General features: G+C 42.2%; 1 protein-coding gene across 8 annotated transcripts in view; it reads right to left on the bottom strand.

Annotated features, from left to right (window-relative positions):
- The window catches only part of YAP1 (Yes1 associated transcriptional regulator), a 98,497-nt gene extending 74,349 nt beyond the window's left edge, over positions 1-24,148 (bottom strand). For all 8 annotated transcript variants that reach the window (XM_074860206.1, XM_074860204.1, XM_074860205.1 and 5 more), the window contains exons 1-2: positions 23,081-24,148; positions 19,879-20,126 (exon numbers count right to left, since the gene is read on the bottom strand). In XM_074860206.1, coding sequence (XP_074716307.1) covers positions 19,879-20,126; positions 23,081-23,398 — 566 coding nt within the window. In that variant the 5' untranslated portion in view covers positions 23,399-24,148. The remainder of the gene's footprint in view (positions 1-19,878; positions 20,127-23,080) is intronic.
- Between the last annotated feature and the right edge of the window lie 255 nt (positions 24,149-24,403).

A 24,403-nucleotide genomic window follows, 5' to 3' on the forward strand; every position in this document is an offset into this window, starting at 1 on the left:
AAGTGGTGGAGCCACCATTCCTGAAGGTATTTAAAAGATGTGCAGATGTGATGCTTAGGGACATGGTTTAGTGGTGGGCTTGGCAGTGCTAATTTTACAGTTAGACTCAATGGTCTTAAAGGTCCTTTCCAACCTAAAAATGATTCTATGATTAAAAGTCACTCGTACATCAGTCATTAGTCGAGTTCAGTATGTTTTTCTTATACTAACTTAGAGTACTACAATAAGATGATGATTTTGTGCAGATTTTAAACCCTGCTAAAGACCTGAACAGGCTGAAACTCTGTTGAGTGCTTCTAGGCTTAAAAATTAAACACATGCAGTGACAAAAATCTAAGCTGTCTTCCTCCCAACACTCTTCCCAAAACCCACAGGATTTCGGATATTCCAGTTTAGTTACAGGTTTTTCACTCTGATAAATTACGGGGGAAAAAAAAAGTATTCTATACAAAGGCAACAAAATTTGGTTTCAAAACAACTTTACTAGCATATTATCCACAATAGCATTACACATCACACTGGCTAATAGCTCAATTCGGTGCCCAAGATTCTTTTGGTTTTTAATTAAAAAAAACTAAAAAACAAAACCCTAAACGCAAAAAAAAAAAAAACAACCACAAAATCACCACACACACACCTTGCCGACTTCAGCTGAATTTAGTTCACACATCAGATCTGTAACTGTGGCAAAGCCACATTTACACATATTGTTAGAATAAAACCAAGCTCAGACCTTGGAGTATCAGTTACAGAACGCATACCGGACCACAGGCAAGTATAATGCTTATCCAGCATTAAAGTATGTCTTTTTTCTGTTTTTGTTTTTAATTGCAGGTCCTAAGTAACTAAGATGTGTATTGGTGGGATTGGAAGAACCATTGTGTCACCCTAGTTCAGTTTCTGTGCAACAGGAAGGTGGTAACTCTACACAGAACATCTGCAATAATAAAACTTCTTCAATTTCAGTTTACAAGGCAGACAAACAGCAATGCTTTTTAAATATTGTTTTCTGCATATGGCTCATTAAGAACTGCTTTTCCCCATGACTTTGAAGTTCATATTAAGTTGCATATTAATGCATAGTTTTATTTACTAAAAAATAAGCTAAAACCCCAACAATCACCACTACCCCCAAAAAAATCCATCCAAACTGATGATTTGTTACACCAACTTCTCTGTACTATTTCCACTGTTCCCCACTGACGTACCAAGTATTCCTAGTATAAGACTGACATTTTTTGTTAAAAACACTGAAATAGACCATCTTATACCATATTTCAAATTACTCCATTCAATGAAATCTGTGCTTCTATAAACAGCACAGGAATGTGAATTCCACAACAGAAGATGTTGATCACATATCTACAAGAGTTCAAACACAAGTTGTTTGGGTTGAGTTTCTTTAACCAAATATCTCAAAGTGAAATTTTGTCGACTTAAGCTAAATTTTTTTAAGGATTGCTGTCAATCAGCTCTCTGAATTTTAGATTAAGAATAGCTAGTTTTGTTGAGCATGGCCATAGCTGTTAGGATGTAGGTAGAGATTAAATGAAAAATTGAATGTGTGCTGGGTTTGTGTGGCAGGGTTTTTGGTAGCAGGGGAGGGAGCTACAGGGGTGGCCTCTGTGAGATGCTTCTTGAAGCTCCCCTGGCTCGAAACTGGACCCACCTCTGGCAAAGGCTGAGACAATTAGCAGTGGTGGTTGTGCCTCTGTGATAACATATTTAAGAAGGGGAACCTGGGAAGACACCTACTTGATCACAGAGGTCAATGGAAGAGAGGAGGAGGGAGGGGGGAGGTGCGCTAGAGCAGAGACCCACCCTGTATTCCATGGTGAGATGGCAGGGCTGCCCCCTGACACCCATGGAGGTCACTGGTGCAGCAGAGAGCCACCTGCAGCTGCAGAGGATCCCACACCAGAGCAGGTGACTGCACCCAAAGAAGGCTGGGACTCTGTGGGGAAGAAGCCCCTGCTGTTGTAGTTCGGTGCTAGGAGGACTGCAACATGCGGGGGTGCCCATGCCAGAGCAGCACAGGAATGGCTGCAGCCGGTAGGGAGGACTCGCACCAGAGAAAGTTTGTGGATAATTGTGTCTTATGAGAGGGGAACCACGCCCGAGCAGAGAAGAATGCGAGGAGTCCTCCCCCTGAGGGAGGACTGACTGTAACCCCATTCCCTGTCCCCTGCACTGCTGGAGGAGGAGGAGATAGAACTGAACCCAGGAAGAAGGGGGGATGGGAGAAGGTGTTTTTAAGATGTGGTAATGCTTCTCACTGTCCCACTCTGTCTGCTAAGTGTTGTTTTTGTTAGTGTTTGAATTAAAGTGATATTCTATTTTTACTTCCTCAAAGGAGCCTGCCTTTTGCCTGTGACCATAATGGGTGAGAAACCCCTCCCTGCCCTTATCTTGATTCCTGAGCCTTTTGATTCATTTTTCTTCTTCCCAGCACTGGGGGGGGAAGAGGTGAGTGAATGGCTGCATGGTGCTCAGTTGCCCTCTGGGCTCAAACCATGACACCAAAAGGCCCTCTTTTCTGGAGGTTCATAATATAATCTGGATTCAAGGAAAACAAGAATAAATGTTACGCAAAAATTACTGGCTTACTTTTGGAATGACTGTGTTTAATACTCACAATGAACTTGTTTGCAGCCAGCAACAGAAGAATACTGCTTAGAAACTTGAGTCAAGAATTAAAAAGTAACATTTCAATAAAGCTTTTAAAAAATATTTACATTGTCTTTCTTGTAAATGTAGTTTTATCATTCAACTTAGCCATTACAGGATTGATGAAAATATTATTTGAGTTAGTCACAGAGTAAAAGAGAGTAAAACCAGGCTTCAGTTAAATCTAAAATATATTTATTGCAGACAATATGAATGGATCAAATCCTATCTGAAGCTGCCCAGGATAGAATGTAGAATCCACCTATTTGTCCACAGGAAGTGGTAACAATATGATTTTGCATTGCAGAGAATAGTATTGACAGCAATTCTGAAAAATAAGCAAACTGAAAAGAAAACCAAACAAACCCCCACAACCACTAAGCCCCTCTCCTCTAAACCCCTAAACCAACTCAGTACATATCAAAGAGTAAACCAAAACTGTCTTACAGGCTCCAAAACTGCATTTGGTCTTCTAGGAAAATATTACCATAAATGTGGACTGATACATACATAAATAATTTTTTTTAAAAATTGATTGCATCATTTATTGCAGTTCTAATAAGTCACCAACACTGTACAAATTATTTTAAAAGCTCTAGGAACATAAAATATTTGGTTTATTATCATCCTGAATTTTAGATTAACAATACTAAAGTCCATCAGCAATACTTTACAGAGTAGTGGCTTGTTTTGACTAAAAAGTAAAACTGGGTTCTTATATCAGGTGGAATGACTCCACATGCGTCTCTCTTTAGTGGCATCACTGATTTAAGGCTTAATTTACTCTCATGCAGCAACTACCTCTACTTTCTCCTCTAAGCAGTCACACCATGAACTGTATCAGAGAACAGATCCAGTAGAAAAAAAAAAAAAATCATCATAGAAGAAAATTCGTGTACGGCTCATAACATAACTACAGAAGTAACTATGCCAGCAGAGCAACAGCTGTGAAACTGAGAGTGGCCACCTCAAAGTCTACAAATAAAGCTTGCTTTCACTCTTCAAACCCAACATTTCCTAAGAACCTGTTTAACCTCATTATGCTCTGCTGCCTTCCCATGAGTTTCCTTATTCCCATCCCATGTGCCATGACAATTTCTCCAACAACTGACGACTTGCAGGAAAAAAATTAAGAGTAACTGCAGCAGTAAGAACCCAAAATAGACCAAGTACCACTGCTGATGAAACAACCATATCTAAGTGTAGCTACCTTGCATTATAGGCCCACTACTGGAATTGGCTGTGAAGTTAGTGTTGTAAGACTTATTTCAAAATCAAACCACATTAAAAGACACACTTCCCCAATGAAGTATGTTTTTCTTTGTTCTGTCTAGTTGTCTCTTCTCTGTTCTATCTATCTTCTTCAGAAACCCATAATTACAGAACACCACGAGTACAAATATGGAGGATGATTTTATAGACAAGCAGCAATTTCTTCTATTTTGAACAGGATTCCCTGCTATTATGACTTAACACACAGTATATAGATCATTTAAGAAGCCATGTCATGTGCTAGCTGAAATGTGATTACTGTATTACACATCCAGTGACCTGTCAGAGCTTCATGCAAGTTAAAAGGAATTGCATAAATATGATCACAACAGTAAGCAATAATCAAGAAAACTGGTAAACATCAACCAGGCATTCCAGGAAGGCAAATTCCTGTATGAATTACTGAACACATACAAGACGGTAGAGTCCAGCATAGTCATTTGGACAACTTATTCAATGTAAGATGGAACTTTAAGATGACATCACACATGACTATCTTATGTATATGAAATAGACTGAGCAAGTGTGGTGGGTTGACCCTGGCTGGATGCCAGGTGCCCACCAGTGCCACTCTCACTCCCCTCCTCAGCTGGACAGGGGAGAGAAAATATAACGAAAGGCTCATGGGTTAAGAACAGGGAGAGATCACTCATCAGTTACAATCACGGGCAAAACAGACTTGACTTAGGGAAATTAGTTTAATTTATTATCAATCAAACAGAGTAGGATAATGAGAAATAAAATAAAATCTTAAAAAAACCTTCCCCCTACCCACCTGTGCTGGGTTTGTGTGGGCTACAGCGGTGGCACCTGTGAGAGGCTTCTGGAAAGCTCCCCTGGCTCTAAGTCAGACCCACCTCTGGCCAAGGCCGAGACAATTAGCAATGGTGGCTGCACCTCTGCGATAATGTATTTAAGAAGGGGAACCTGAGAGGGGGAAGGGGGGGGCTTTGAGGAGGCGTTATGAGAAGGACACCTCTGAACATCGAGGTCAGTGGAAGAAAGGAGGAAGGGGGGGGACATGTGCCGGACCAGGGAGCCCCCCTGTATCCTGTGGTCAGACAGCAGGGCCACCCCTCTGCCACCCATGGAGGTCACCAGAGGAGCAGAGATTCGCCAGTAGCCTGTGGAGGACCCCTGGGACTCTGTGGGAAGAATCAGCCCCCATTGTTGTAGTTCGGCACTGGGAGGACTGCAACATATGGAGGTGACCCACGCCGGAGCATCTCAAGAAGAATGCATCCCATGGGGAGGACTCACAACAGAGAAAGTTTGTGGAGGACTATCTCCGGTGAGAGGGACATGACGTGGAGCAGGGGGAAGAATGCAGAAGAGTGCTTCCCTCCCCTTTGTAGGAGATGCAGTGGACTGACCACACCCCCCATCCCCTGCCCCTGTGCTGCTGCGGGAGGAGGTAGATACTGGGAACAAAACTGAACCCTGGAAGAAGGGAGGGGTGGGGAGAGGTGTTTTAAGATATGGTAAGGCTTCTCACTGTCCCATTCTGTCTGTTAAGTGTTGGTTTTGTTAGTGTTTGAAGTGATGGTCTTGTTTTCTTCTCCTAATGAGCCTGTCTTTTGCCTGTGACCATTAATGGGTGTGAGACCCCTCCCTCTCCTTATCTCCATTCCTGAGCCTTTAGATTCATTGTTCTCCTCCCCAGCGCTGGGGAGGAAGGGGCAAGTGAACAGCTGTGTGGTGCTCAGTTTCCCTCTGGACACCATCCCTTCTTCCCAGGCTCAACTTCACTCCCTATTTCTCTACCTCCTCCCCCTCACAGGGGGATGGGGAATGAGGGTTGTGGTCAGCTCATCACACATTGCCTCCACTGCTCCTTCCTCCTCAGAGGGAGGACTTCTCTCACTCTTCTCCTGTTCCAGTGTGGGGTCCTTCCCACAGGAGACAGTCCTCCACAAACTTCTCCAATGTGAGTCCTTCCCACAGGGCTGCAGTTCTTCACAAACTGCTCCACCATGGTTCTCTTTCACGAGGTCACAAGTCCTACCACAGCAAACCTGATTCAGCATAAGCTCCTCTCTCCACAGGTCCTACCAGGAGCCTGCTCCAGCACAGGCTTCCCATGGGGTCACAGCCTCCTTCAGGCATCCACCCACTCTGGCGTGGGGTCGTCCACAGGCTGCAGGTGGAGATCTGCTCCACCATGGACTTCCATGGGTGCAGGGCACAGCTGCCTCACCATGGGCTGCACCACGGGCTGCAGGGCAATCTCTGCTCTGGCACCTGGAGCACCTCCTCCCCCTCCTCCTTCACTGACCTTGGTGGTTGCAGAGTTGTTTCTCTCATACCTTCTCACTCCTCTCTACAGCTGCAATTGCTGTTGTGCGGTTTTTCTCCCCCCTGTTAAATGTTAACTCAGAAGTGCTACCACTGTTGCTAATGGGCTTGGCCTTGGCCAGTGGTGGGTCTGTCTTAGAGCCAACACCAGCCAGCTCTATCAGACATGGGGGGAAGCTTCTAGCATCTTCTCAAAGAAGCCACTCCACAGCATCCCCTGCTACAAAAACTTTGTCATGCAAACCAATACAGCAAGCTCCTTAATTGTGCTTTTTTTTTTTAATCTTAAGAAATTCCTACCTAAAGCATGACATTTCATTTTTCTGCTAGTAGAGAAACTACATTAGGTGTGAGCTGTCCACCAGGAGCTACACCAGATGTTCTGCTCTGATGCAGAGATTCATTTTCTGAAGGAGCACATTAACAGGAGGAAGGGAGGTTGTGGGATCTCCATCTCTGGAGGTTTTCCAGACATGGCTAAAAAGTCACTTCCGACCTGATTTAGCTTTAGCGACATTCATGCTTTCAGCAGAAGGATGACCAACCTTCACTAAATACTAGGTTGGCTAGATAATAAACACTAACAGCTGTGTTTATGAACTTTAGAAAAAAAAAACAAACCAAAACAAAACAACCCATGTCTAGATCACCTGGTAAATTCATGGCTCTTTGAATCTTCCTGTCAACTTAAGTTCCTAACAACCCTGAAGCTCCTATGCAGAATTAATCAACCTTCACTGTTGGGAGAAGAAAGCTTCCATCTGAACCACTCAAAATAAATCATTTTTTTTAAGTTTAAAAGCTTTTTCAGACTTAGACAATTGTCCCTTATTAACCAATTATTTACTGATTGCCACATTTGAAACAACATATTCAGTATCACAAAATAAGTTACAGCTGGTTGACACTTAGACTCACAAATTTGGAAGAGCCAAGTACTTTGCTTTTGGTTACTGAACTATTGTGATATGTAGACATACTGCAGAACACAGAAGAACATGGTGTAAGCATCCAGTACTGAGCTACTAGGAAGTAAGGCATGATATTGTCAGAAGCTATTTGTAACTAAGCTTAAAAGTAGAATATGAAATGACAGTTTCAAAACAAGGTTGAGATCAACATTTTTTCAGCACTGCTGGAATTGAGTATATGAAGAAACACAACCTGTCCTCCAAATACCCTGTCATTGATTACTCCTCTAATGACATATCCATTCAATTAAAAACCTACATACATGTGTAGTATCAACCACAAGATACTTTCTTCTAGAAATTAATCTCACTTGGATTTTTTTTTTTAAATGACACACAGAACCTCATTTTACCACAACAGCATACTTCTGTTTTGTTGGAGGAGTTCCCAGACATAAGCTGGAAGCAAGTGCAGATGACCTTTCCCTTTCAAGGTGAATACACCAACAGAAGTATTTGAAGCCCAAAGTTCATACAGAAGATTCAGCTTCTGGAGACAGCAATCACAGCAGGCATTAAGTTCCAGAAACCAATGACTAGAAGATCGGATTAGAAACAGTAAATACTGGTTTTTAAAAATAAAATTAAAAAAAAAGAAAGAAAACTAAAAGCAGCTACAGGATAAAGGTCCTGATATGACATGAACAAAGAGTTACCAGTAAAAAAAAAAACACAACAAAAAAACCCCCTAAAACGAACAAAAAATCCCCCCCAAAAAACCCAGGAGGGTGGAATCAGCAGCTTTTGCCCCAGAGGTAGGCCTAGTTAACTTCCACAGGGGTCATACACTAGGATCTATGCAAGAAAAAGAGCAGCATCATCACAAAGTTTCCCAGTGACACAAATTCACTCTCGGTCAACTGCTAACTGCAAAGAACTGGGAAAAACAAAAGTATATAGAGTGAAAGGACAAGCATTTTTTTTTATTTTATTTTTTTAGATGAAAGGTTTGGAATGGTGGATGTTGTAAAACATTCTTACATTTTATCTGAAAAATAACAAAAATTGGAAAAGGCTTACAGAAGGGCTGCAGTATCACTGAAAAAAAAAAACTTCTATCCAAGGAAGACCCAGCAGGTTAGGACTCTTCAAGTTTCAGAAGAGATAATCACAGGGGAAAAGATATCAATCTTGAGCAGAACAAATATGCATCAACTGTTCATCATCACTTCCAAAATAAGAACTGGGCACAACTGAATGAAGTTGATGGGAGCCAAGCTTAAAACACAACGAAGGTGACTCTTCATGCAGTGGATAGACAACCAATGAGATGCCTTGCCAAAGCATGCAGCAGATGCTAAAAGTTTCTATGGCCTCAAGCGGAGACAGCACAAAACTTGGAGGACAGCTGGAAGCTGGGACAGTTCTCGGAGTGTATTACACATGCTTGTCCTGTTCTTGGTCTTCCCAAGAAATCTGCTCATGACCACTACTGGCAACAACATAGTGATCTGGACAGGCACTTGGTTTGAACCAATAGAGACAGTTTAAAGATATGCTGCTAATAAGCTCTCTTAGAAGAGCAAAGCTGACAGGGCCCAGCAGTTGCTAGGTTTTAAAACTGAACATCTTATCAGGAACAACAGATGAAGACTTAGAGAGAACAGTATAGCTACTTCTACTGCCTTCCTACTGCCAGTATTCTTATTTTTTATCTCCACTTCAACCACACATCATCTTCTGAATTTCTTCCTTCACCTAATCATTTTAAGTATAGCTTTGATGTATTACACAAAAAGATACCCATATGAAAGAATACAACATTATCATTTGATTCTGCAGTTCAGCCTTGCTATGTTCGCCAAAAGCGAAATATTGGCTCCGTAGGAGCCACTAAAGGGGTAACAGCTGGGAAATTCTCGGCCAATCTAAAATGCTGGGCAGGAGCATGAGTTAAACAGCCTAATAGCTTTGACAAATAAATGTTTTTTCTTTAGCAGAAATAGTGCCTCCGACGATATACTAACCTAAAAGAAAAGCTACTAGCCCTAATGACGTGCAAACGAAAGGATTGTTTTATGACGCACAATGTGACAGCACCATTTGCTCCTGCACTGCAGTCTGTATATTTTCATTTAATAAAAGTTTTTATTTCTGGACTCATCAGTTTGATAAAGTAATTGCTTACAAAAATTTGCATCTTATTTATTTTTCTGCAGCTTGCAAAACAGACAAAAGATTTTTAGCTGAAAGTCAAGAACCGAACAGCATCCTATACAATAAAAGAATATGTGCATCTACTTTTACAGAAGGTGTATCTCGCAGTTTGACTAAATGAAGATAAAGTATATGCATACCTACCTACATATGGTAGGTGGGGCTGAAATATTCTAATCAGCAGCATGTGTGTAACTGAACAGTTAGTATTCTAAGCTCTCGTAACTTCGTAACACAACTGCAGGTAAGGGTAATAACAATCAAATATATTTATCTGTATAAATTGGATAGAAGCTAGTTATTTCAGGTAGTTATAAAGTAAAACATTGTGCATTAGCAAAATTGTAAGTCTGTTTATATCTTTCATATGAAGAATTTCACAAAGTTATAGGCAAATTATGTGCAGATCCTGGCAAAGAAAGAAGCATCAGCACCAGAATCTCCTGTATTTCAAATAAATTCCATACAAACGCACTTGTTGTGCATGCACAAAACAAGAGCTCAACAGCTTCTTGTAAGGATAAAAGACTTCTTCCCATAAATTTATTTACATAAAATTTATCCATTACAAAATCCAGGAATTTTCACTTTACTGCAATTCCCTCAACTATTCGGTAAATTAGCTGTTACCTTGGCTTAGAAAGGACTTAAAATCTTCCCTCTTTGGTTTCACAGAGCAAGCATTTGAGGCCATTTTAAAAGGGCAAAACTTGGCACAGACCAGGGTCTACACTCCTACTCCAACAGGATTGCAGAGTGGAGGAATCAATTAAAGTTCACACGCAATCTCTGAGTTGCTCACCATCACAGCATAAACAGGATTCAAATTGTAGCCCTGAGCAAAAGCCACACAAATAGTTGCACTAGAAGAAAAAAAGTCCCCCTTCTGCTTCCCCTCTCCCTATTCCAATGCAACCTTAAAACCAGAAGTTGGAAAATGGTTACCACAACTATGAAACTGAATTAAGATTCATTTTTCCTGGAGACATTATCACACACAACTGATGTTTAATTCATTAAGAAAACAATGAACTATCCAAGTTCCTCAACAAATCTCTATAATACAAAGCTGATCATGTCAAGACCCATCTAACAGCATAACAAAAATTGGGCACAAATTTGAATTGCAAACTACTTTTTAAAAGAATGTAATTAAGACTTCCTTTGACCTTGTTAATAGGGATGCTCAAATGTTAATTCTTAACTACCTGTTTATGCTAAGGTCTGTTTCACATTTTCTCCTCCTTATGCCTAGCCAGTGACTAAATTATCAGGATATTGTGAAATATCCAATAGATTTTTTCCAGTTATTAGTCATTATGATTTAAAAAAAATAAAAACAACAAAACCCACAAGCATACAGATTATAACAGTTCTCCTAATACTACAAATCTGAAAGTTCCTGTCCTCTGTTACCTAGTAATTATTTGGTCCCAATATCTTAGGTCTGCTTTAGAATAGTTTCAGAATAAGTTTCCCCTAAAAAGTGAAACCCTGCAAGACGACTTATGAAAGGGAACATTTACTTCAATTCAAATATTAAACTCACTGGCTAGTAGAGTATAACTGATATACACAGATGGAAATTAAGCATACATGTGTTTAGGGACAGAAGGTAGGAAAATGAAACACAGCTCTACACTGATGATAACATACATATAATTGTGTCAACAGAAGCATAACAAAAAGCTCTCAAAAATCTATCCATACACAAACTAGAACACAGGCAGTTTTAGCTTAGTCAGGCTCATGTGTAAAGCCCTGTAACCATGGAATGCGCTATTAACTGTTTTCACTGAAGACTGGAAGTATTTAAAACTGGTTATTGTTAGATGAGTATAATTCATTCTGACCCAAAGACAAGCACAAAAGTCAATGGACACCTAAGCTTCAATTAAAGCACGGTACTATTTTTTCTACAAATATGTTTTTCATATATTTATAAAAATGGCCTATAAAGTTGGGCAAAGAACATCCTTCCAAGTCCTTTCACCTTTTCTTTGTAAACAGCCTTTTATACATCAGATTACACCTTCTTAAGTATATCTCATTTCACGTCCCTAACTCATGCAAAGCTCTGACAAAATTCTGACAATGACAACGGTTTTGTAAATAAAAAAATAAAAACCACCACTGAATTATGTGTGCATTGGATATTTAGGTCTACCAACTATATTAACTACACCATCAGCATAGTTAGTAAATATGGAAAGAAATTTATCTTTTACTCTATTTCTCACCGTTCTGTATAAACATTGGAATGAAAGTAATTGCAGAGGACTTGCCAAGCAAGCTTTTCAAATAGGAACAACAAATTAAAAAAAAAAAAATTTGAAAAGTGAGATCCTATGAGAAAATATCTGAGTTGCGTTTCTTTCCTTTACCCAAAGAATTTCATTTTGCCTATACAATCTATGCATGTTTGCTTTCAGATAATGTTTTATTATGTCATAAATGTCTAATTTTACAACATATCTGGAAAAGGCAAAAGGTTTACTTAGCATTTCAGTTACAACAGGTAATCAGAAAGGGAAAGGCATCCTTAAAGCAGTTAACACTATTTAAGTAAACTTCTGTAGTGCAGACAGGCTTCCAACAAAGCTTTCCATAAACCAGAACCCACTGGAGATAAACTAGCAATAGTAAATGACATTTACTTGACTTCCCTATAAAACAGTTCGGCAGAAAAAAAAACTGGCTTCACAACCTCAATAGAATAATCAGTAACTAAACTTAACCACTAACACTGATCTAAGTTACCAAACAGCGTGTCAGAAACTCAACAAAAGGGATCTGGTCTTTCACTATGACACAGCAAAGTCTCATTAGTGAAATTAAAGCAAAGTCCAAGACTGTTTTCAAGACAGCTTTGTTGCCTTAGCAACTGGCATGACTGACAGGCAGTATACTGGTAAAAGTCTTACTTTACAAGGCAGCTTTATATTATTAGCTTGACTTAACCAGTAATTTAGAAAACCTAGCTATACTTGCCTGAAACACAGCCTGAAGTAACTTAGTTAAAAAAAAAGCCAAATAAACCACCAGCAGAGTGAATCCCAGAAAACAGACTCCAAGAAGCACTTCAGGAGGCCATGAAGCAGAGACACCACTTAGTCACACCTTTCAAAAAAACTTCCCCAAATGAAACTCCAGTTTTATTTACCAAAAGAACAGCTATTAGGTACCATTTTCATAATAAAGAAGACAAATTTCCCCCATGCTCTCGACTCCTATTTAAATGCTTAACAAAAATTATAGTTTATCCGGTAAATTTCTCAGGGCAGCACTACATCAAAATGAGGTAGCAAGCTGTTTGTGACAGTATGTCCTGCCACTACATGGCATCTGTTAACATTCCAATACACAGCCTCCTCCCAAAAGTTTTGTTTCACATTATGCTAACCCCCAGGCTGTCAAATTTCCCCTAGAGACAATTCTGTCTTTCTTTTGGGTCAACTACATGGTATCCTGACCATGTCTTAGGGGCACCTGCCAAAGGATGCTATTCACAGAAATCTCCTGTAAATTTCCTGCATTCAGCCAAGTCAAATTTTCTTTGGAATTTACAAGACAAACTGAGTCATTTAAATATTAAGGTTTACCTAATCATGCACAGCTTGTTGGGGGGAAAAAAAAGAAAAAAAAAAAAAAAAACAAACACCCACACCTTAAAAGAGGGAACAATGTTTACACAAGAAGTGAAAGACAGCGAGTTCCACCATTAATGAGTTTTACTGCGTATGTATGTTTGGACTTTACAAACAATAAATGCAAATACGTTGGAATTCATAAAAATACAAGGCACAAAATTCATAGGAGAACTGAGTAGCTATCAGTTTCAAAAGATTAAACTAAATCTAATTACATCATCTGAATTTGTTCCCAGCGATGAAGACAAACACATGCAGTAGTCTGGCCACATATAAAAAGAAGAGAAACATCTTTAGTTTTGGCTGACAGCTCTCTCTAGCTGTTTACCTCAATTTTGGGTTTTTCCTCTGGTTGGTTATGGAGGGAGGTGTCTAGTCTTAATCAAGAGCCCAAAAGAAACTGCTTGTAGTTCATATCAGACTAGTTTTAACATTAACCTTGTATCTCAACCCTGAGTAACACATCTTGCTCTCCTAGGCGTCATCCAGTAACTGCTTATGTCTGATACGTGAAAACGTTTCTTTGGGAGTAAACCAGGAACTCTGCTTTAATTTTACATGTAACCCAATTTAGGTCCTGTAGTTAAATATTTAGCATTCCCAGTGCTAATAAGTTACCTTCTCTGAAAGTCTACTGTAAAAATGGATAAACTGAGTGAAAATTCCGCTTTGCTTGCTCTGTGTCAGCTTTTAAAAAACTGCAGCTGTTGCGCCACAATTACAGATGGAAACTGTGCAAACTATAAATGAAGAGTTTATATTTGGAATTTTAAAGCTACTGATTTTTTCATTTCTAAAAGAGAAACGAGAGTAAGACATTGATCTTGTAAAAGCAGGTATGATTTTACCCACATAGGCCACTGATGAGTTCAATTGCGTTTACCCATCCAAAGTATTTTTTGCAAAAACTGGTGGGTAGTGCCCGTCTTACTTTCATGGGAACTTTCAAATTAACATCCTCTTATTATTTTACTGCTTTCTATCGAGTAGGAATTTCCATGATGTGACTGATGGGTTACAGATTACCCTATGCTACAAACCAGATGACTACTAAAAAAACCACAACTATAATTCTTTGCCATCTTCAACATACAGAAGAAAGGCAAAAGGATGAGAGTCTAGAGGACATTCATCTTGATTTATATCTAATTCTTGTTTGTCTTTAGAAGAGGTCAAGACCCGAGAAAACAGGAATGGTTCCATAGCACTCTAATTGCTCCCACAGAGCCTGATGCTACTACTTCAAACCAAATATAACCTGACAAAATCTTTAAGAAGCAGAATTGCAGAAGCATCTTTTTTAACATGAAATTCCAATTAAACCTGTATCAGAAGCCTCCTCTTATTACTGATCAGAGCGACTCTAAGATTTCTCATCATGAAAGACTAGTTAATAAAGATCTTGGTCACAATTACAGCTTTCAACATAGCACAGTTTTTAGACCACGGTAAGATAAAACCGATCTCAAACTTGATTCAGAAGATAGAAAAGCATTGCTATAAAACAGTATTAGGCATTAAAGCATACAAACCAAAACTATACCAGTATTCTCATCAGCTAAACCAGGAGTAGTTTTGACCAATTCCATAAGTGAAGTTGAAAGGTTTAGTTTTATATGTTTGCTACTTGAAACAACCATATTTTTCCTCCTTAGTGAACACTGCGCTAATACCTTATTCTTCCGAGCATGCCATTGCTTTCTCTCTCCATTGAGTGTATATTCAGATCCTATTTAGATTTGTAAGAATTATATTCACATTTTCTACAGCTGGCACATGCTCCTCTACAGTATTAGAAGCTCTCAGTAGAGGATTAATCCAGTGCTTTTTAGAGTTTATGGAAAGATTTCAATGGGCACCAAATCAGACATTATAAAGCACAAAGATTATTTTTATGAGAGATATATTGAAAGGCAAAAACCTGTGGGAGTAAGAAAGGTACAGATTGACAGCCAATTAAAGAAAACAAAAAAAGTCCTCAGAGATAATTTAATTATTAATTTACAACTAACTGCCACAGATCCTGTATTTTTCCCCAGTTCTACTTTCTTCTGGAGATAATAAATGCCAATATGCTTATAAATAAAAGGAAAATACATTAGTGAAAACCACAGGGTATGATGTTTTTGGTTTACCTGAAATCACATCTATTAAACTGTTTTTCCAATAGTCTTATAAAATCACCTTGTATGGCAGAGTATTGAATGTATGGATATCACTGTTTGCAATTTTTCTTAAGTGAAACAAAACTAAACACAAGAAAAGCACTGTGTGCCATTGCTTTCACTGATGCCCACCCACTAAGCTGGCTGAAAGTTCTCTGAATTCAGAGGGCTGAAGATGTACTTTCACCCTCCTCCCAGTTCAGTCTCAGTGCTAACACAAATAAGGCAGGTTTGCCCTTATTCTTCCTTTACCTTCTTAAAGAAACGGAAATAAAACATACCACAGTATGTTTTACTTTAAAAGTGTTTTAACTAATAGTTTTTTCCTCCAGCTATGTTCTGAAACCAACAGTGCCCATTTTCCCCCGCACAAATCTCATGGCTTTTTTTTGTACAGCACCGATCTTATAAATATTTTCATAGACACTCAGAAATAATCAATATAAAAATGAAATTAACTTGACATATTACAAATAAAATTTAGCAAACAAAAATCTTCAACTGCTTCTTAGTATAAAAAGCATGAAAAGTGGACAAACCCATCAGAAGCAGCGGTTGCAGTTTTGGTTTCCAACAATACAGCCCCTTTTAATGACAAACTAGCCTGAACTGTAGAACCATAAACACAAGAACTCATATTAGCTGATGATTCTGAATATGCATTTCCCCAGTAAATTAAGGTATTCAATAAAATATGCAACTGTGGCAGCAGTTTTTCCAATGAACATCTGCCCTGGAAGACTAAGATTACTTTGTAGGGTGGGAGAGAGAGGAGTAGATGATGTTAGTATAGTGGGTGGTTCTAGTCAGGGGCAAAAATGGGATGCGAGAGAAATTTAACAGCGTTACCGGATATTTTTCATGTGTGACATGAGAAAAAAAAAAGCGCAGCAACAAACTTCCCTGTTATCTTAAAACGATTTGGTTTCATAACATCCAAAGCCATACCTCTGTATAGAGCACATAAGAAATGTGTAACAGCAATCTACTTCCAAGGTTTCTGCCAAATGGGTAAAGACCTCAAACACACCCACAGATACTAATGAAAACCACCTTGGCCTCCTTCAGGAAGTCATTCAACACTTCACAGAAAAAAATAGGAAGTTGTTGATAAACTGCTTGCAAGAACTACTTCCTGTAGGAAAAATAATTACAAGATTGGTTTGCTGGACAATCAGTTAACTTTTCCTCACACTACAAAATGAGAAGAGGTATTACACAAGCTTTGTAAGAATTAAAAGCATAACACTAAGTTAAAATTATACAAGAGTAATTCTAAAATTGAATAAAACTTATTTTTTTCTGCAAGTTGTTATCTACTACTCCCGTGGCATATTATCTTTTGCCTAGAGAGCAATCCCCTATCTTTCTCCATAGTTCACTGAAATGTCAACCAGCAGCTGGCTAACAGGAAGTGGTTAAAAAGCAATGCAGTTGACATCACCACACAAACCAAGTAAGTCTTTTTTACTGCATGTTTAAGAATGGGCTAAAGCATACCGCACAGCAATGCTGAGATGACTCAGATGTGACCACTTACTAACCAGGCAGGTCTTAACTTAGGAGCTCTATTTAAGTTGCAGTTTCAGTAAAAAATAGTATTAGTTTTACCATCTGTATAGCAAGCATGTCTTAATGCACTGACCAAAATCACCTGCATTTTCACTAATGGAAAATTATACTCAGGAGTCTTACTCATAACAGTGAGGTGAACACGAGTAAGCAGAATTCTGGCAAATTGTGTGTTGGGCATTCATACATAAAGGGCTCTCTTTACCTAGATGACAGACTGATTGACAAGAGTAGTTCTGGTTCAGACCCTACACTGCCACTCTCATTCTCTTTTAATATGTATGGATACATGTGGTGTGTATATAAAATATCTGGCCAAATAACTCTATGCATGTATCTATACATACAGACAAGTATTTTCTCTCCCATACACACTATTCCCATTTCTCTACACAAACTACTATGCTTGCAGTGCTTGACCCATTGATTAGTGGAAGTGACTATACGCCAGACTGTACCAAGTACAGTACTACATTTTATATTATTCTGTTTGCACTGTAGTATATTATGATAACTATAACCATAAGGCTTACTGACATCTGGAAAAAATCTAATTCTGTTACCTATTCTGAAAAGATCTTTCTAGAGCCTGATTACCAGACTTTTCATGGAGTGGCTACAGAGCAGAGCAAATGGAAACAAAAAGCAATGCAGCCAATCCAACAAAAAAGCTGAATACTTGAAAGAGACACCAAAAATCTGCATATGGTAGAAGGAATCACATTAAATGTATTTAGCATCAGGAACCTTAGTACTCACGCTTCGAGCAAATATTTAAGGTATAACTAGATATGATGTGAGTTTTAATGGGCTTGCAGTAGGAGACAGAACTTATCACTCAACCCTGAAAAAAGCTTCTGAAATAAAAACTTACTACTCAAAAATAATTCTTACATTTCTTCAGGTTCCCTGAACATACAAAGCAAACATTTTGCTAGTACTTGAAATGGTTTTTTTACAAATCTTCATGAACTCCAATGAAGTTGGTGGATCTCACCTGTAGAGAGCATTAACCAACATTTTAGGAACAACAAACGTTCTCCAAGTGTGAACAGAGCCTTCAGAACTGTCCTCATTAGACTCTCCCATACCACAGCATCACCCAAGGAAAGCCAAAAGAAAACAGCCCATTAAGCTGTTTAAAATCTCCCAAGGTCAGCATGTGACCCAGCAGGGAGAGGTTCAAAAAGTACAGCCTTTATTTTTCTTCCTAACAACCTGGTTTGTTTCCACTCCTTTCCCCTTCAAGACACATCCTTCACAGCTAGCAGCTCTTTCAATCATTTACTTTGGATGTCTGCTCGAGAACAAACGATCTTGCTCATGCAGATGAGTTTGCCAGACTTGTGTGTACTTTCCAGTCTCAGGCTCTTTATTGTTCTTGCTGAAACCTGACCCTTTGAAATGGATACCAGGACACCAAGAAAGGACAAAAAAAACTTGCAGAAAAAAAGGAAAAGATTTTTTCTGGTAATAATGAAACTGAAGCTTTCCAAGAACAAACCTTTCACTCTGATTTCACCTGAATGAACATGATTTTTAAAAAATCGGTAAGACCATGAAGACATTTTGCATCTCTTAAACTGTTTGATTTCTGTAAAATTGACAGCATTATCAAACAAACACTTGTGACAGTAAAACTTAAAAATCAAATATCTATTTTTCATGCTTCATAAGCTGCTCTTTAAGAGTTCTCACTAGCACAAAGTTTGCTTTTCATTTTAAAACTGTCTGCGCCTTCCTCAGGGTCCAATGAACTACAATTCTCAAATGGCATAAACTTACACAGTTCAAAAAAAATTCTATTTGTGCCCACTGAAGAGCTCACATTCTAGAATACGCTGATTTGTTAAACTTCACCAAAGAAAATATCACACCTTTAAGATCTATATATGCTCATTTTCGTATTCCTAATACAGAATGATTGTTTTCAAAAAGTAACCTTCAGTCTCAAATGATGTCAGACAACTGCCATAACCTCTTTTCGGTTAAAAAAAGACTGATGCTAATTTCTGTATGGAAACATCATTGCTATAGGAACAAGCAACGGTTTTAAGAAGTACTGCAAGTTCCATTTTCGTTGCAGACAATGTAAATTTGTTTTTGAAGCTACAAACTCAACTACTTCAACCAAATGCATATATTAATGACAATGTTTTAGCAAGAAAGGTAGGGATAAAGATGTTTTTCTTGGCTGAAACAAGTTTTACATAAATAGCACACTATGCTGCCCTCCCCTCTCCCAGCCCTGAAAATGACATATAATGGGTTATTTAGAGACTTGCAGTTAAATAAAATGTTCAAAATATAGTCAAAATATTTGAGGGCCAATTATGCATCTTGGTGGGCATACTTTCAGGAAGAAGGACAAGCTCCTGCTGTTTTAGAAAACTACACAGCATAAAAGAAAATGCTCCCTGATGAATTAGGTGTCAGATGGCTGGCATGTGTAACCCCTCTTTCAGTTATAGAAAAAGGTGATAATAATTTCACTGTGTGAAAAAGCTACAGCTGTAGGAACAAGAAACAATGTTAGAAGTTCTGCAATTTCCCTTTCACTGCAGGGAATGTAGATGACCCTAAAACTGCAAACACACACATGTATTAATTTCCTTATGATTAGAAAGTAGGCAAAAATGTTTTGATTGTGTACTTACACAATTGTCCTTGTTCAAAAATTAAGAAGTCCTGATACATTCTCACCACAATAATTTCTAAAATTACTCTGAATTTTTACATCTGTGTCATAAAAATGAGGTAAAATGTATGTTGACCTGCACAAGAACTCTGGCCAGATTCAGCAAATCCGAAAGTCACGTTGTTTAAAAATCACTATGCGCATTTCACTCATTTTTAGTATACAATATAATGGATAACATTCTTCAGCCAAGATTAAGATAGGATAAATATTCACAGAGTACCATACAGTTTTGAGAACCAGCAGAGAGTTAATATTGGAGAAATACTGAAGTGGTAGGATCTCCTACTTAAAATCAGGAGCATGTTTTTAAAAGTATGTTAAACACAATGAAATTTACTAAAATTCAGAGACTGTACTAAAAAAACCCAAAACAAACCCACAACAAAAAATGCCAGAGATAAAGCTAACTGAAAACAAGTTTTACTTACTTAAGAAAGTATCTCTGTCCAGATGGTGTCTTAGCCATCTCCCAACCTGGTGGCAAAGGTACATCATCAGGGATCTCAAATGAGGACTGGCGGAGATGTTGGGAAGATGGAGCTCCGGGTCCAGTCACTACTCCAGAGGGTGTAAGAGTCCCTGGAGAAACAGCTCCCAGCTGCAGTGATGCTGGAGAGGAATGAGCTCGGACATGCTGTGGGGTCAGGGCTCCTGCTGTCCCTGCATCAGTGCTGGCCTGCCAGGAGTGAAATTATTCCCATTAAGATTCTTAGATTTCAGCTGTCAGAAGACATTTCACTTTAAATGAACCTTTCAGAAGAAATTCTTAAGTTAGTCATTCTAAAGTTCTGCTTATTTTCCAGTTGTTGCTGTTCAAGAGAGCCTCCAAGTAGGTTGGTTAATTAGCATCACAAAAGCCCTTATGTAAGTCAAGAAATATTAAGTGTAAGTATGTGCTAAGTGCCTTTAGTTTTATTTTGAAAACTAAAGTTCTTACTCCTTGGTTCAGGGTTAAGAAAAAAACATGGCCACAGTCAGCAGTCGTCATACAGCATATGGCCTGGTTCATTACTGGACTGCACCCACCCATTACCAGAGCACCCACTTTATGTGGAGGAGTTAATTTCCCACTCTCCTTTTGAAACTGGGGTGTGGGGGTGCAAATACACCCACACATACACCCTCTGCAGGGGTTTAAAAAGATTACACAAGGAGAAAAGCAACAGAAATGCCTACTGACAGCAGTGAGTTCCAACGGAGGAAGACTCCTGAACTCAACCATAAAAAAAAAAACCAAACCTATACAACAATACTGAACACCAAATTTCCTAAACGACATGCAAACCGCACTTTTAGGGGTACTGGGAGCTTTTGAAGAGTCTGTCCACGCTTTAGCCAAAGCAAAGCTTCAGCAAACTGTTTAACCAGTCAATCAGAAATGACTCACAAGACCATTCACCAGAGTTACCAGTCATAAGTACATAGAACTTCCGTGCCAGTAGTAAATACGTGTCCACTGTGAAACAGAAAAAGCAGCTCTGAAAACTGGAATAAAGTAATATTGACTTTTAAAAATATATTTACCAATTAATTGATTTTGTAGATACACCAGAAGACACGGACACCTATAATAAGACGCATGTATCAGCCCCTACCACACCTCTCTACACAAGGTATTGCACCTTCTATGAGGCCCCAATTTATGCACTCTTACGGAGAACTGACAATTCTGTTTCACTACATCTGTATGCAAGCACACGTGAAGCTTCATATATTAACCTGGTAACGAATTAGCTTACATTTAAACAAAATACACCAAGTTGCAAATCAACTGAATTTGAGGCATTTTAGTTCTTGAGAAAGCGGGAGAATTACAGAAATTTAAAGACCTTTTCTGTTAAACACTATTTTCGTGGCACAATGAGATGAAAAGGAAAATGAAAACAGTCTTTTTTAAAAAGACAGTCCACGGTGAACCAGATACTTCTCTGGCTTTAGCTGGATTTCAAGTTTATGTTTTAGGAACCACCGACTGGTACAAGGAACAGTGATCCAACTAAATATGCATTACAGATGAAGAGTAATATACACAAGCAAGATAACGCTAAGCTTGAAAGTACAAGTTGTATGAACGTCACACACGTTAAGTGCCTTTCAAACGCGACAGCTATTTAACTACAGTTACTGTGTTTAACAAGACACAGCACCGACTGTTAGCTGAATGTATACCAGTTCACATTTGTGCACCATGGAACTGCGATAAGATTTGCACAACTTAGAAAAAAACTACACGTAATAACCTTATTCCTCGCTGGATTTCAGTATGCTATCGACGAAGGTCCGCAACTCAGAAGCAAGCAAAACTACAGAAGCAACTGAGCCCCACCCCTTTCTATTTTCTTTTCGGTCCTGCAATATGAAGGCCAGACTGATTTTTCGAGTATTTGGAAAATGAATTAACTCCTGGGCCGAGAGAGTACGTGCCAAGGTTCAGCCTGGAGTGAATTTCTGAAGCCAAGTTATAAATCCTTCAAAACAGAAGTTTAATAATGGAAATGTTGACAGACCCTTAACAACAAGAGTACCAGGCACCAGTACACAGAGCAAGTTTCACTCCTACTGGCTACACAGTGACAATAGCCAATAATAAAACCTATTTTATAGCTTAGCAACAAAGTTCACTACTTAATAAAACACTCGAGTAGGCACAGTCTCCTTCCAAAAAGTTGGTAACAGCAGCCTAAACATTAACTTTCAGTCGTATTCACACCAACACCTAGGTCGTGGCACAAAAGTCACTCTGCTTAAGACCGAACGCTCCCGGCGGCCGCGGGCCGGCCCTGCCCGCAGCCCCCCGGGGCCGGCCCTGCCCGCAGCCCCCCGGGGCCGCCGAGGCCTCGGCCACCCCCAGCCCGGCCATGCCGAGTTCCAACCGCTGCTGCCCGGGCTGCGGGAGGTTCGCTCGGCGGACCCTCCGCGCCGTCGGCCCTGAAGCGCGGCTCGGAAATTAAACTTCTTTAGTGTGTGCGTGAGGGGGTTAATCCTACTCAAGCCAGCGCAGTGATGAAATGGTGGAAGAGCCACATCCATATTGTTTGACGGGGCGGGGGTGGGGGAAGTTGGGCACAACCTCGTTACCCCCCTCAACAGACGGGCAGCCCCACGACGCAGGAGGATTAAACTTCAAAGCGAAATCCTCCCCGTCTTCCAAGAAAAGCGTTTTCACGTAAGTTTTAGGGGCTTCTCCGCACCGCCGCCGCCTCCCCTGTGAGGCCGAGAAAGCGGCCGCGGGTCTCGGCAAGGAGCGGATGTGGAGCCCGAGGCCCCACCGGAGACCGGGCCGGGGCCAGCGGCCGCCCGCCCGCCCCCCCGCCGCGGCGCCGGCTCCCCTCAGCGCCCTGAGGCGCGGGGCCGCACGGCGCCCCCGGGGAAGAACAAATAAAGGTGGGGGGGGCGGACTCCCCCGCAAGGCGAGGGAGGAAGAAAGGCTGCAGCTCGCCGGCAGCCCCGGCCCGGCGCCCCCCGCCCCGCTCAGCCCCGCGGAGGGCGGATTCCCGCCCCGGCCCCCTCCCCCACACGCCTCCCCCGGGAGGAGCCCGGCGGCGGCGGGGAAGGAGAGTGAGCGCAGGGCCGGGCCGGGCCGCCCCCCCCCCCCGCCCGCCCGCGGCGCGGCCGCCCCCTCCCCCTCACCTGGCGGGAGTGGGCCTTGGGCTCGGGCGGCTTGAAGAAGGAGTCGGGCAGCTTCCGCAGCCGCATGGGCAGCGTGTGCGGCACGTTGGCGCCCTTGGGGTTCATCACGGCGTTGAACAGCGCCTCCAAGTCGGTCTCCGAGTCGCCCCGCACATGGACGATCTGGTGCCCCGCCGGCGGGGGCCCCGCGCCCGGGGGCTGCGCCGAGCCGGCCGGGGCCCCCGACACCGCGCCCGGGGGCTGCGGCGGCGGCTGCTGCGAGGCCGGGGGCTGCGCTGCCTGCGGCGGCTGCTGCGGTTGAGGCTGCCCAGGATCCATGGCTCCGTCGGGACCCCCCGGCGCTTCCCTGGCGGGGCTCGGCGGCTCAGAGCCCGGATTCCCAGCCCCGCATGCCCCGCTCCCCGGGCCGCGGTTCGTCCCGCTGTCGCCGGTTGCTTCTCGCCCTTCGGCGGGGAAACCGACCCGGCCGCAGCAACTGGCAAAACAACTCTGACCGTGCGGCGCTTCCCCGAGCCCGGCCCAGCCCGGCCGGCGCCTCTGTCCCGGCGGCGGAAACTAACTCACACAACACACCAAACAAAAGTTCGGAGTTACGCCCGCCCGAATCACTCTCCGCCGCCGGCTCCGCCCCCCCTGAGCCCGCCCGCACCGTATCCGACCGAGGCAGCCTGTGCTGCTCGGCCCTCCTGCGCGCGCCCGCCCGCACCGCCTCCCGCTCGGGGGGCGCAGCCGCGGGGGGCTCTGCCCGGGCCCCCCCGGACCCCCCCGGACCCCCCCGCGCGCCGCCCGCAGACCGCCCTACGCCCGGGCTCGCCCGGCACCCCACCGCCCCTCCCTGCGCGCCCGCCCGCACCTCTCCCGGCTGCCGCCCGCCCGCCCTCGGCTGCCACGGAGCGGTGCCGCCAAACAGAACTTTTTTTTTTTTTTTTTTTTTTTCCCCTCCCGAACTTCCATCCCAACTTCCAGGCGGCCGCTCCGCGCGGGGGGGGTGGGGAGGGGCGGCCGCGCTCCCCTCCCCCGCCCCCCGCGCCTGCCGGGTTGCCGCTGCCGGGCGGGAGGAGCGCCCCCACACGCGTCCCGCCCGCGGGCTGGGCGGGGGCCGGAGCTTGGTCCGGGACACCCCCCGCCCCGCTCCGGCCAGCGCCCCCCCCCCCCCCCCCCCCTCCCCCCCCGCCGCCGCGGGGCTGAGGCGGCGGGGCCCGGCCCTGCGCGGGGTGAGGAGGCGGCCGGGCCCGGCCTGTCGGCCCTCGGCCCCCGCCTCACCTGGCGGCGGCGCGGCGGCCGCGCCCCGGGCGGCACCGGCCTCCCGGGACTGTGAGCGCG

Source organism: Strix uralensis, chromosome 2, assembly GCF_047716275.1.
Source record: "Strix uralensis isolate ZFMK-TIS-50842 chromosome 2, bStrUra1, whole genome shotgun sequence".
In the NCBI taxonomy this organism is placed as follows: Eukaryota; Metazoa; Chordata; class Aves; order Strigiformes; family Strigidae; genus Strix; species Strix uralensis.